At 41.7% G+C, this 14,147-nt stretch overlaps 1 protein-coding gene across 6 annotated transcripts; it reads right to left on the reverse strand.

The window, feature by feature from the left end:
* Positions 1 to 851: 851 nt before the first annotated feature.
* On the reverse strand, positions 852 to 12,477 carry LOC136466843 (peptidyl-prolyl cis-trans isomerase CYP95-like). Of its 6 annotated transcripts, XM_066465356.1 has the most exons (15): positions 10,816 to 10,883; positions 10,616 to 10,670; positions 9,173 to 9,290; positions 8,188 to 8,276; positions 7,989 to 8,038; positions 7,862 to 7,886; positions 7,153 to 7,191; positions 5,574 to 5,691; positions 4,626 to 4,786; positions 4,113 to 4,476; positions 3,932 to 4,044; positions 2,781 to 2,976; positions 1,876 to 2,697; positions 1,719 to 1,802; positions 852 to 1,497 (listed from the first exon to the last, which is right to left on the reverse strand). In XM_066465356.1, the coding sequence occupies exons 4-15, from the start codon at positions 8,237 to 8,239 to the stop codon at positions 1,140 to 1,142; spliced, it is 2,382 nt and encodes a 793-aa protein (XP_066321453.1). In that variant the 5' UTR covers positions 8,240 to 8,276; positions 9,173 to 9,290; positions 10,616 to 10,670; positions 10,816 to 10,883; the 3' UTR covers positions 852 to 1,139. The 6 variants fall into 6 exon arrangements, with proteins under 6 accessions (XP_066321453.1, XP_066321449.1, XP_066321451.1 ...); XM_066465352.1 differs by lacking the exons at positions 7,989 to 8,038; positions 9,173 to 9,290 and adding an exon at positions 12,276 to 12,477 and having other exon boundaries at positions 10,816 to 10,914; XM_066465354.1 differs by lacking the exons at positions 7,989 to 8,038; positions 9,173 to 9,290 and adding an exon at positions 12,276 to 12,477 and having other exon boundaries at positions 852 to 1,488; positions 10,816 to 10,931.
* Between the last annotated feature and the right edge of the window lie 1,670 nt (positions 12,478 to 14,147).

The raw sequence follows: 14,147 nt of genomic DNA on the forward strand, positions 1-14,147 counted from the left end.
CTCAGATCTAGATCCCTCCACGACCTACCTTGTCGGAGCCGCCGCTGTCGTCCTCGTCTTCGGTGGGGGTGCGAGAGCCAGGTCGCAAGGAGCGTGGGGGTGCATGGGGTCGCGGAGGGGCAAGGGACGGAGGGAGGGAGAGAGCACGGGCGGGCGGGGCGCGCAGCGAGCTCGCGTGTGCGGGCGCGGTGTCCCCGTCCCGGGGATGGCCTGGAGAGCGGGCAGAAAAGCGGGGGGAGAGCGAGTGCGGAGGAGCAGGCGGAGTACGAGTGGAGAAGAGAGCGAGTGCAAGGGAACGGGCGGAGCGGAGGGAAGTGCGAGTGCAAGAGAACGGCCTGTGGAACTGTGCGTCCGGCCGCTCGGACGCCTGGTCTGTGTCTGTATCGTTACTGTAACTACACCGATCGTCTCTGGGCATTTTCTCAGCTTTTGCGTTGCCCATCCTATCGGCAAAGCCACGCGTTTTGTATTCACCAGCCTCTGTTTGCTGCTTCGACCTGATAATCCGTGCTTTGCTTAAAGATTGATGCCCTTTCCCGCAACGATGTGCTGTGCTTAAAGATTGATAGCCCTTCCCCCCCCCCCCCCCCCCCCCCCCCCCCCCCAACGATCCGTACAAATATAAGTTGGTTGATTCCATGATTTGATGCTGGAGTTGTGCCACAGATCTATTAGCACCAATTACTATTTGATAGGAAATTTCAGGTTTCTTTTGGGGATGGGCAATAGGACACAGAGAAGAATCAGGAGGTGTTTGTCGTGTATAAGAATTTACAAACAAATTACCATTGTTATGTCTGTGCGATATAATTAATGAATAGATGCAGATACACTTGTATTGGATAGATGCAGAAGGAAAAATAACTATTAATTATACATGTTATTGCCATCCGAGATCAAAATATTGTAATGATTCTCTTTGCGTCGCACCTTATGACATTCAAATTCCACCAATGATAGCTACACTGAAACAGTGCTACATGTTCAGCAAAAGCATAACCTAAGCTCAGATTACGACAGTCTTAAGATAACCAAAGGACATCGCTGATCATCCCAAACATAGGTAACAGTTCTACAACGATAACACCAGGCCAGGGGGGGCGCCTCAGTAAAACACATTTCAATGCCCCGGTGGAAACCTACTTCCCAGCTGAATCAGGAGAGCCATCCCCGTAGGAAACCAAACCTTTCTTGCCTCCACGACTAGGGCTACCAGACAGTGACCGACACCGGGACGGGGACTGAGATTTCTCATCACTTGCACGCTTCAGAGATGGGGAATCAGGTGGGGAGGGATGACGCACTGGTGGAGACCTTGACCTTGACCCAGAAAGGTGGCTCCTGGAAACTGACTGTGCACGATCACCATGCGACCTTGGTCTGGGAGGGGGCGAAAGGCTCCGTACAGGGCTTTTGCTGTATCCACCTCCCCTTCCTCTTTCTCTGTGGACAGGGCTGCGAGAGGCACTTGGGCTCCTCCTCCTGTACCTACTACGCCTCAAGTGGCAAAATAAAAGAAATCATGACAGAACCAACCACAAGAATGAGCTATGCATACCGATTGAAAAAAAAAACTTCAAATAAAATTGCTTCAATCATTTGCAAATAATACGTTCAATAATAAGCATCAAACAAAAATGACTGCCTGTTCAAAATTGGTTCACTGACGTGCCATCACAACGAGTTCTTTAGCTATCACATATAAACAGTTCATTTACCTTGGCGATGACACTCTGCCTCTGGGTGGGCTTCTATAACGTCGAGGAGGTGATCGATGGCGAGAACCCCGGTAACCCATGTATCTACATAAGGGGGGAACATAATTTAAAACTCTCTATCAAATGAAAACAACAGATCAAACTTTGATTCAATTACCTGTCACGGTCATTTCTTCCACCATAACGATGCGAGCGATCAGTAGAAGGTGAGCGATATTGTCTTGCAAATGAGTACCGCTGTGTAAAACCCCGTCCGCGTCTTATGCGTTTTGGTGACCCATCAGGAGAATCACTCCTGGATGGGCTCCTTCCATTGTTTGGTGGTGTTACTGCCCTGCGATGTGGACTGGGACTTCTGCTAATGTTCCTGCGAGGTCGACCACCTCTTACTGGGCTTCTGCTCACACTTCTTTTAAGTGTTCTCACAGGGCTCCTGCTGAGGCTTCTGCGAATGTTCCGTCGTGGACTTCTCATAGGGCTTCTTCTAGAAGGCCTATGTGGGTTCCTTGAAATCCTAGCTGGGCTCCGGCTAACACTTCGCAATGGAGATATCACAGAGGTTCGGGTAATGCTTCTTCGCTTCTCCAATGGTGGGCTTGGGCTGACACTTTTTCGTACATGAGTTCTCTCCAGGCTCCTGCTTGGACTTCTCTGTTGCATGGACCTAGCTGAGCTCCTGCTAATGCTTCTTCTGTGAGCTTTAACAGGACTCCTGCCTATGTGGGGGCTTCTGCTTGCATCTCTGGGTGAGCTCTTGCTGAGGCTCCTAGCAGGGCTCCTGCTGATGCTCTGCCGTCTGGCTGGACTCCTGCTCTCGCTTCTTTTGGGAGTACGGACAGGACTTCTACTGCGATTGTGGTGAACAGGGCTCCTGCTAACTGACCTCTTCGGGCTGGTAATTGACCTTTTCATTGGACTTCTTCTTGGACTGATACTCATACTCTTGCTCATTGAGTGATTAGCACTCATGCTCTGGCTCCTGCTTATCAATATCAGATGAAACACCGCTTCCAGAAGCAGTAAGCACAAAGAATGATTTATGTATGAAGAAGTATAGGAAACCTAGATTTGCTTCGATTGCCAGTTAGAACAGGCATGACAGCTGCATTCCTTTCAATTTTTGATTCATTAACACCATTTGTATGGATTTCCCCGTTTTGCAGGGGGGAGACATCTTGTGCTGGACTCCTTGGTATTCCACTCTTTTGTTGAGGTGATGTGGCATCCTTCAAAGCAGCCACTGCAGCAAGATTTTCCTCTGAAAAGGTAAGTGTAGATTGCAATCATTAGTTGAACTAAACTAAACATGTACCACATAAACCAAGCAAGAACTATATATCCCTTACTAGATGGCCAATCAGTACAGTTGTTCATGCAAGACAGATATAACAGAACAATACCACTGATAATACCATGTAATCATGATTTAAAGATTAAAAGAGATATCCAGCCAATCAGAACTTCCTGTTTTTTTGGACATGGCATGGTCTACCTTTAGCCATTATTCTCCACTATAATATATTTATATTTTTATAAATCCAATAAAATTATGAGAATATGACAGTAAGTCTAGCCTACCCCAACTTGTTTGGGACTTAAAGGCTTTGTTGTTGTTTGTTTGACAGTAAGTTTAAGACAAATCTAAGTGAATGGTTCTCATAATTCCAAACCAACTATCTGTATCTATTAAGTCATTGATAGTCGGTTTCGCAAGTTCGACCAGATCTTTGTCCACAACACAAGTATTTGTGATGGGTAAATAAACAGTGAACCAATAAGGCATCCAAGCATGCAAGAAATTGAACTCTATCTTTTGTGATGTCCCTTGATTGTGTCTGAGTAGCATTAGCTACTGTCGTTGCATAACCTTGTCAGATTTGTCCTATCAGTTTCTTGAAATACAATGAAGTACTTAACCAGATATGGTATCCTATTGTGCTTATACAGTTCATCAATGATGATGAATGCCCCCCCCCCCCCCCCCCCCCCCAACACACACACACAGTCTTAAGTTACAAAGGATTGGCTGATGTGGTACATAGCACAAGTTTAAGGGCATGTTACTCCCAACTTTCAGAGTTCATGAACCTAATAACTGAGAAATCAGAACAAAGTTCAGGAACCTATGCTTCAACTTACTTGGTATTAGTGAAATACAGAAGCTCAACATACATTGTGGTAAAGAATATATAGGCAAAAAGAAAAGAAACTACCAGAAACTTGAGATGATGCCTTGGACTTCCGCCCACGGCGGTATCTCTTGCTTCTAGCATCTTCAGAGCTGCTATCGCTCGTACTTTCAGCTTCACTATCACCCTTTATTATCCTGCTAATAAAAGAAAATATATTACAGGCCAAAGGTCAGGAATGTTCAATTTGACAATGTTAACAGACCTTTTTGGCTTCTGTTTTGATTTCCTATCACGCTTCCTACGCCTTCTTTCGCGCCTATGGTCACGCTTTCTTCTTGAACGCTTGCGTTTATTTTTCTTCGAGTGTCTCTTTCTGCGCCTTCGCCTGTCATCACTTGAGCTGCTGACATCAGATGAGTCACTTGAGTAAGTATCAGAATCGCTCTCAGAATCAGATGATTCAGTCTCCGACTCAGAAGAGCTATCTGATTCCGAATAAGAATATCTCCTCTTCTTCCTTCTCCTTTTTGAAGATTTGTTACGACGTCTCTTGTGTTGTCCTTCATTACTTTCGTCATCAGAAGATATATCCTTTGACAACTTTGATTTGGCAGCCCTCTTTTTATCTGTATGACCATTATCACATCAAAAGGATGTTCAAAAGGTAAATACAAAAGTGACCAACTTTACCTAAATGCCCCCAAAAAAGCTTAAATCCTTATATTAAATGGATCAATAGGTGCTGCAAAAATTCCAATCAGTTGATAAGCATTACCAATTTCTATAGATCCAACGTCTTTGCGGTCAGTGAGCTCCCCACAATTTACTATAGTAACCGGAACAACAGGAGTTGAATCAGGGGATTGCACATCTACTTGCTCGATCCTCTTCAGAACATCACTTCCAACAACAAGCTTGCCAAAAACTGTGTGCTTCCTGCAACACAGTAGAATGTCATATTATCAACAAAACTGTACTAAGTCAGAAAACCATGGAGTTCACAAATGAAACTGAACAAGACATTATAGAGGCTTGCCCAGTTAACAGTTTATGCCACAAGCCCTGCAACATTCCTATAACATAGTAAAAAACCAAACAGCAAAACCAAAACTAAGCCTCACTCCTGTCCACATATGCATCAGTCAAACAGGTTTGCTCCTACCCTCACCTCCTATTTTCACAACCAAAAAAGAGACATGCATACCATAGGAAACGAATTTCCACAGTGCAAAATTCCACACATAGACATAGCGCAAAATTAATGCAACATGATAATTCTAATAAACTGGCAAATGGTGCTATAAAAAGATCTGAATCGATTTCACATATAATACAGAACTACATCAAATTCTTGTGATTCAACAAGCAGTTGCTCATTTTGAATTGGGCAACAACGGAGATCCAAAGACACTACAAGTGAACAAGCAAAAGAAGTAGCAGAAAACTATTCTTCTGTAGTTCCAATGCTTGATAAAACAGATAATTAAGCAAATGGCGTTGTATCAGTGACTATGGCCGTCGGACGCTTAGAGCTTTAATTAAGGATGAGAAAAAAAATCAGATTGGTACTGGAAATATGCATCGATCTGAGACAAATGTCCAGAGCTTAGGTTCAATTCAACAACACAAATGGATGTAAGATTAGTCCCCATACATGTCTGAAGATATATTTTGTACAAAACTGAAACACACTGTCATTCAAATGGAATTGATCAGAACAAACCTGTCAAGATGAGAATTAGGCTTGAAAGTAATGCAGAACTGGGAGCCACTAGCTTTGGAACCAGTATCTGCCGTTGTCAAGAGACCACGATCATCATGAGGTAGAACACAAGTTTCATCTGAAATGCAAATAATATACTGTCATTACAGATATACTGTTTGCTTTCGTGCTTACCAGAACAGTTGGATAAGATCTCCAGTATTTCCAGAGCAAAGCAGCCAAAAAGATCAAAGCAGTAACTTGTACTAGATTATTAGAATTTGGACACACTCCTAATGTTTATTGACTTGGAGAAGGCTTATGATAAAATACCAAGGAATGTTATGTGGTGGGCTTTGGACAAACATAAAGTCCCAACAAAGTACGTCGGGCTCATTAAGGACATGTACAACAATGTTGTGACTAGAGTTCGAACAAGTGATGGAGACACGGATGACTTCCCGATTAGGATAGGACTACATCAAGGGTCAGCTTTGAGCCCTTATTTGTTTGCTTTAGTGATGGATGAGGTCACAAGGGACATACAAGGGGACATCCCTTGGTGTATGCTTTTCGCGGACGATGTAGTGCTAGTTGATGAAAGCCGGACATGAGTGAATCAGAAACTGGAGTTATGGCGGGAGACTTTGGAGTCCAAAGGTTTTAGACTTAGTAGAACTAAAACTGAGTATATGAGATGTGACTTCGGCACTACTACTCGGGAGGAGGAAGATGTTAGTTTGGAAGGTCAAGTAGTGCCTAGGATGGATACCTTTCGATATTTAGGATCAATGCTACAGAGGGACGAGGATATTGATGAAGATGTTAGCCATAGAATCAAAGCAGGGTGGATGAAGTGGCGGCAAGCGTCTGGTGTCCTATGTGACAAAAGGGTACCACAGAAGCTAAAAGGCAAGTTTTATAGGACGGCGATTAGACCTACTATGTTGTATGGTGCAGAATGTTGGCCTACGAAAAGACGACATATTCAACAGCTAAGTGTCGCGGAAATGCGTATGTTGCGTTGGATTTGCGGGCATACAAGAAGGGATCGAGTTCGGAACGATGATATACGTGAGAGATTTGGGGTAGCGCCAATTGAAGAAAAGCTTGTCCAACACCGGTTGAGATGGTTTGGACATGTGCAACGGAGACCTCCAGATGCACCGGTGCGTAGTGGAATCCTAAGTCAGGATAGTAACGTGAAGAGAGGCAGAGGAAGACCGAAGTTGACTTGGGTAGAGGCAATAAAAGGAGACTTGAAAGGATGGAATATACCCAAAGACTTAGCCTTAGATAGGAGTGCTTGGAAGACAGCTATTCACGTGCCTGAACCTTGATTGTTTCTATTGGGTTTCAACTCTAGCCTACCCCAACTTGTTTGGGACTTAAAGGCTTTGTTGTTGTTGTTGTTGTTGTTGTTGTTGTTGTGGACACACTCCTAATGTAGACAGTAGACACATAACAACACTGCATTTGACTCTGTATCTGGTAACCAACATTCTAAATCCTCAAATAAAAGGTTGCAAGGTTATTCCATTATTTGCATTCAACGTCTCCACTACATAACAGATTTCAAACCAAGCTAAATGGTTAATACCTGCAAATTTTCCACTATATATGCTTTCTCCACCAGACCCTGTAACATAGTTAAAATCGTAGTCATTTCTAAAAACAAGATGTAACACAGGAAGCTGCAACTATACATGCAAGGTAGAATTACATCCAACAAACAGAACCTAATGTATAACCGAAAAAATATTACCAAAAAAGTAAAGATGGTAACATGCATCACCATACGTAACATTAATAGACAAAAATACAGCAATCTATAAATGCTGGCACGGTATACATCTGGATCTTGGAACAAATCATTGCATATGAAAACAAACTAACCCTAATCAAATTTGAAAATTTTGATACCCGAATTAAGGCCATTATAACTGTATATGACAAGAAAAGACTGCTAAACTACTCCAGTTAAAAAAAAGGCGTATGAAACTTAAGAACATTGAATGCTAGCGTGGAGTGCACAATATAATCGTCAAATCAAAAGGTAGGGACATTGTTATAACATAGAGAAATGAAAACAAAAACCATCAAAATTAGCATAAGTAGGCCATAACTGCACAACTTACAGGGAGTGCTATGTGCATGCAAGCCCTTTAAGTAGACGTACACAAGAACATTAGTTTATAAGAGAACACAAAAAGATGAAAAAGGCCATGGAAGTGGGGAGGGGAATTGCTGCTTTTTTCCGGGAAGGAAAAGAACTAGAAAAATGTAAAGAACTAATTGTGCAAACTCACCATTTCGTTTTGCAATGTCACCTCCCTGAAAAAAAAAACAAAGCACCCTCAGCAGTTATGGCTAAGAAAACAAATAAGTTTTCCACTCATTATTAGAATAGCGAACATAGACAATACTGCATACAACCTTAAATACTATATGATAAGAAAAGCAGTCGATATCATCTGTCTTGCATCCTACATCATGAACAAGGAGACAAGGAACTGACTAATAAAAACAGAACAAGACAAAGCTAACCAAATTCTAACCACAAAATACAAACATCGTAACTTAGACAGAAGCAAAATGCATAAATAAAAAACTACAGAAAAGAAGAAAAACTAACTTGTGCCATGAACCCCTTGATGATACGGTGGAACGATGATCCCTTGTAACATAACGGCTTCTTAGTCTTCTGTCCAATTCCCAGCTCACCTAAAGCGTGCAACATCAATTAGCAGAGCAATGGGAAGAGTTTTTTAAACTCGGAATTGCATATAATCTGTACATTCGACTATGCACAAGGTGGGCTGTGGCAAAAAGAACAAAGGCACCCACTACATTATCAGAAGATTTCCAAAACGCATATTAGTACATTAACGGCTCAACACCAAATTAGCTTTTTTATGGACAAATTAGATTGACAGCTTAGAACAGAAGATATGGACTAGAAGTCTACAGCTCAAGTTATAGTAACTACATGCGAGTATGTTTGTGTTTACTGATGTACACAAGTTCAGAATCTCCATTCCATATCCTAATTTCATTTGATGCCATAACCCGAAGAATATTATAACAAATTGTCTGCCAGAACATAACTGTCAAAGAAGTAGAAACATCAGCCGCTGTATCATGTATCCAGTTTTACTTCAAATCTGTAAGAGACTCCCTTGTAGTAACATCATCGCATTGCTCAAAATTTCAAGATGAATTTAAAATTTAAAGAAAAATTATAAATTTATAAGCTAAATATATATAAAGATATAGTTAAGCATTAAGCATAAGAATTACTTTGACAGGAAATTAACTAAATTCCTAGGAAGCAATGAACATCTAAATATGCATTGTTAATCATCACAGAAAGAATAGATTAGGTTCTCAGATTTTGGAAATATTGAAACAGAACCACAGAATGGCATATTGGATTATGGCTGAAAGCAGATGAGAGAGTTCAGGTTTGAATAATATTCCAAAGAGCGTTTTTAGGCAAAGAACAATAAAAATCATTAGGACTACCAAGTGCCGACAAAAGGACTAGTACCACCACAGCATTAGTGACAGTTTCTTAGTGCAGATAATTAAAATAATTAGTAAGAGCAGTAATAAAATACATTATTGTGGTATTCTTCCATGTTGCAAAGAATAGCTACGCATTACTTCCACTGAGCACAAGTACAGGTCCATTTAGGTTTGTCCTAGGTCAATCTTTTTAGCTCCAGACATCAATATCTAAAAAATTCACATAGATTTGCAGCAGAAGATCGCCATTGGTAGATTCATTGGGCTAATTATTTTCTGTTAGAGGAGTCAAGGGCCTATTGGCCCTTAGCCCATTAGGGTTAATTAGTCGCTTGCTTAGGGGCCATGTCCGACCTCTCTATATAATGGGAGGAGATGTATCAATCTAATCAAGCAAGAGATTAGAAGGAAATCCCTTCTCTCTTGCCGGCCGTGGGCGAAGCCCCGCGGCCGGCCTCCCCCAGCGCCCTTGCAGCCTTAGCCGCCGCCGCTGTGAACAGCACCCGCGGTACTGTAGCGCCGCGGCTACTGTAGCACGCCAGCCGCCGTCGCTCCCCTCGGCTCTCTCCTCTCCAATCCTAGCAGCCACATGACATTTTCAAAATACAAATCCTTTTAATTTATACTATCTATTTTTTTCTTGATATTGCTAGTCAACAGAAGTATTGGACACAGTGTCAATGTCCAAATGGGTTTGTATTAGTAAGGATTGTACATCAATATAGGGAAAATATTTCTTCAACAACTGGAATCATTGGAGCGAAATTAAATAAAGCAGAAAAGCTGTGGCCCTATTTCAATCAAAGGGCAAAATTTCACAAGCACCCCAAAGTAATTAAAAGAAAGCTACACTTGAACTTGAACCTAAACTTGCAGTTTCCTAAAATTAAAAAGAATTACAATCTTTAGCACTGGAACATTATTCACCACAGACTCTTTCAGTGAAACAATTTTCATTGTTACTGTTTGGATGGGGCATCAGCAGATCTAACCCTCCCTGATTAAGACCCACATCTAGATAAACAAGGGCGATATAGCATAACCCTAGCAATTTGGTGATAACATCACATTCCCTCATAAACAATATGACATGATCTGCACATGGTTCCTAGCACCATGTCATTAAGTGGCCATTGTAAGCATGGTCTAATTGTCCAGTGTGCTTAACCTTCAAGCACTAAATGAGTGTAGCTCTAAAACTGTAGGCAATAAAAAGTGTTGTTTGTCAAAGCAAGTTCTTGAAATTGTCAATTTTTCAATAATTTCGGAAGAGTAAGTGTGGCTTTGTGAATTTACTAAATTTGCATCATATCATACTACTTGAAAGTAATGCTACTTCAAATACTTAATAGTTTGAACAGATGACAACCAAAACTTCAGTATTTTGATGGACGCATTACATGAGACCATGACCATTAGAAATCTAGAGCAACATGTCCAATTGCCACATAAACCAATTTACAAAATAATATGTAACACTAACTAACAGATGAATTTTTACTAATTTAACGAAAAGGAAGTGGAGAGAAGATTACCTGTGCATAAAGCTCTGAAGTTCTCAGTTGTAAGGGGTGCAACATCAGCGAACAACTGCAAGGAAAGGTAACTCTGCTATTAAACAGATCAAGCAAACTAAGACACAGCTACAGCTCCTGATCTTTAAAATTGCACAATCTTAGTCACGCTTGCACTATCATCTGAATACGAATTTGAGAAACAGTAATATCAAACATACCTCAAAGATCATTCTTTCATCTGGCTCATCACCTACAGATACATCCAGAAAGACAATGGGGTTCCTCTTTCTCCCCATATTCTTGAATAGACGCAATCCCTGAGCCAACAGGGTAGCTTCACAATGAATAATTGAAAGGTATCAACAAAGTAAGCAATTGGTAAAATAAGTGGTAAAAGTATGGCATTGCTGCCCTAGACAAAATTTAATATTACACGTATTGAAACCCCATATAGTTTATAAACATCCTTTTCAAAAGAAAAAATGGCTATATGACTTCAAATTTGCATGCGCTTACATAATAAAAATAGCAGCAGAAATATACTTTTCCTACTACTCACACAACACATAAATGCAATTTATTTTGCAACCTTCTAAAAGAAATTCGCAAGCATGGAGTGGAGAATGTGCAGATGCAATAACAACAATACCCAATTCTACTAGCAAAAACCATCTTTTACAATAAATACCCATTGCAAACACGCAACAAGGAGGCAAGACAACATGAACACCCGAAAACATTCATCTGGCAGCCCCCGGCCTTGTTGCAAATCACCTCATAATAATAAATCTTTACCTATATATCTACATATTATTATTATTATATTAAAAAGTGAAAAAAATTCTTCCTCCAAATTTTGGTCCATCACAATCTCTCTTGGTCAGTCTGTCCCTCCACTCCCCCAAGCAGAGTCCTCACCAATTTTACTAAGAGTAGTAATACGGGATAAATTAAAGACTACAGTCCCAATTGGTTTACTATCCCATACGTGACCCGAATTCATGACCTCTGCTCATACGAGTTAGAATAGCGAGGGTCCAGCCACACTACATAGTCCGATTCCAAACATAAGATGTACGTACCGTTTGCAACACACGGGCATGTTTGCTAGTTAACAATAATATATCATTATGCATGTTCAAGCTCTGTACATCTGTTCCACAGCCAGTGATGGAGCTAGGATTATATGATTATGGGGCCCAACTAAGTTAATCCATACACCAAATATTAAAACACGCACTAAAGTTCTTGTTGGTCTCAAAGGCTCAATGAAAAAGGATCATGGCTCAAAGGCTCAATGAAAAAGGATCATGGGGGCATCCATTCGGCATGCCCCCTGGCAGCCCCCTACTGACTCCAAACTTAAGTAATCAGTAATCACGCAGAGCAACATCCAAAGTGCAACGCCAGGAATCTAGGCAAACAATCCTGGCCCCCAGATCAGGATCCGTGCACCACACCGCAAACCTTGAAAGCCCCTACAAACCCCCAAAACCCTACCGCAAACACAACCCCAAACCCTAGAACCTCCTCGTCCCTATCGAAACCTCAGAGCCCAAACGCGCATGAAACGCTCTGGCCACGCAGATCGAAACGCGCAAGCTAGGCCCGCGGCGCTCGATCCAGCGACGACGAGGTAGAGGGGAGCAGCGCGGGTAGGGAGAGACAGAGCACGAACCGCAAGGGGAGATTCGGGTGGCTCGACGGCGCCGATCGCGTCGGAGCGGTGCGAGGGTCTCGTGCTGGGGTGGCGAGGATATTTGCTCGCTCGGGATCGGAGCGCGGCCGCAGCGCCGCGGAAGGCACCACCACGCGGCCGCACAAGCGGAGTGGGGTGGGGGATAGGAGAGTGGAGGAGCGCAGCGGCGGCCAAGTATTACCCCTGTGCCCCATGCCCTGTGCTGGGAGCCCTGCGATGGGCCAAGTACAGTTTTGCCCCCGTTACGTGGAGTGAATGCTAGTCCTAGATGCAGTGCATGTGGGCCAGGAAGGATGGGGCCCTGATAGCGGTGACAGTGGACGGTCGGGCGACGTGGGCTCCGGGAGCAGGATTGGAGGTGTGAATGGTGCCATGGATATTTTGTTTTCACATATCAGACGGGCCGCAAAAATGGCCCATTGGTCCTCCGCGTGCAACCAGTCCAGTACTAGGATTTCTTTTACGAAAAAGTGACCCCTTAATGATTCCATGGTCCGATTTAGCTTTTTCTATATACAACTAAAATCATACGGAACATCTACCCTGGCAGGACTGAACATACTCATACGATCCATACCTGACTAGACAAATAATCATCGCATCTCATGTGATCCATATCCGGTAGGCAAATAATTACCGTATGGAGACACTAGAAGGACAAGTAAATAAAATGAAATAAAACTCACTGGAATCACCGGCAGGACAAATAATCACCGCATGGAGACACTATAAGGCAAGTAAATAAAATAGAATAAAACGAAAAAGAGAATTCTGGGAAGAGAAAGGAATTTATTGGAATATCACCACACAATGATCGTGATCCAAATCTCGTTCGTCGTCCTTCGCGTTACGTATTGACAATAAATACTTTTTTCCCCAAAAAATGAATTATTGCCATGTCTCATGCGGGCTAGGATATTGTAAGTCGAGTATACATGTTTTGGCAAGGCAGAGCATAGATAAATTTCTATTCGATACCTAGCAATAAATTTTTAGCCTTTGAGGCAACTTATGTTTGTCATAACTTTCAAACAACAAGCTACAAGCCTAGCTTTTATTTCAGATTCATTACGATAATAAATGTGTTTCTAGACATTATCATGGTATAATACACGTGAAAATTTGAATTGATATATTCTTGATTTTGACTTAGCTAACAAACATCTCATTCAATTTATGTTACACCCGTTGCAATGCACAGGCACTCATCTAGTCAACTAAAAAATATGTTTTTTTTGCAAATAGAAGGGGTTCTATTGAAACTCAACATATTACATACAATACCTCACATCACACATCTGCAAAAAAATAAAATATTCTATATAGATTGTTCCATCGTCTTCTCCCACAATGGCTTTCGTCGATACATAAGGGCCTTGTTGAACACCGAAAGCCAAAGTGTATTTCTTATGCTGAATAAACGATTAACCCCAAAACATTGGATAGGCCACAAGATTCAACATTTCGTAATCGATCCAAAATGCATCTGCAACGATGAAAGAACATCAATTGTATCGTTAAGTAAAAAAACTCAGACTACGGGGGTAGACACCCAGTGCTATTTTAGCTTAAGTACAACATAGTTTGCAGAATTCATCACCTTCCACCCTTGATTCCTCATGTATGTATAAAAGGATGGCATTGGTTAAACACAGTATGCTATGCTCAAGTTGTTATTTATTAGTGGTAGCACGATTAAGTGAGCATATGATGATCAAACAAACAAATAATTAGATTGTATTGCTCTGTCTACTCTGAAACTAGAAGTAAGAACAACCAAGTTCGTCTATAGACGTTCGGTGTCATGGATCCGTAACCACGACTAGTGATTAACTTTGGTGATTAGCACTC

Source organism: Miscanthus floridulus, chromosome 7, assembly GCF_019320115.1.
Source record: "Miscanthus floridulus cultivar M001 chromosome 7, ASM1932011v1, whole genome shotgun sequence".
Lineage (NCBI taxonomy): Eukaryota > Viridiplantae > Streptophyta > Magnoliopsida > Poales > Poaceae > Miscanthus > Miscanthus floridulus.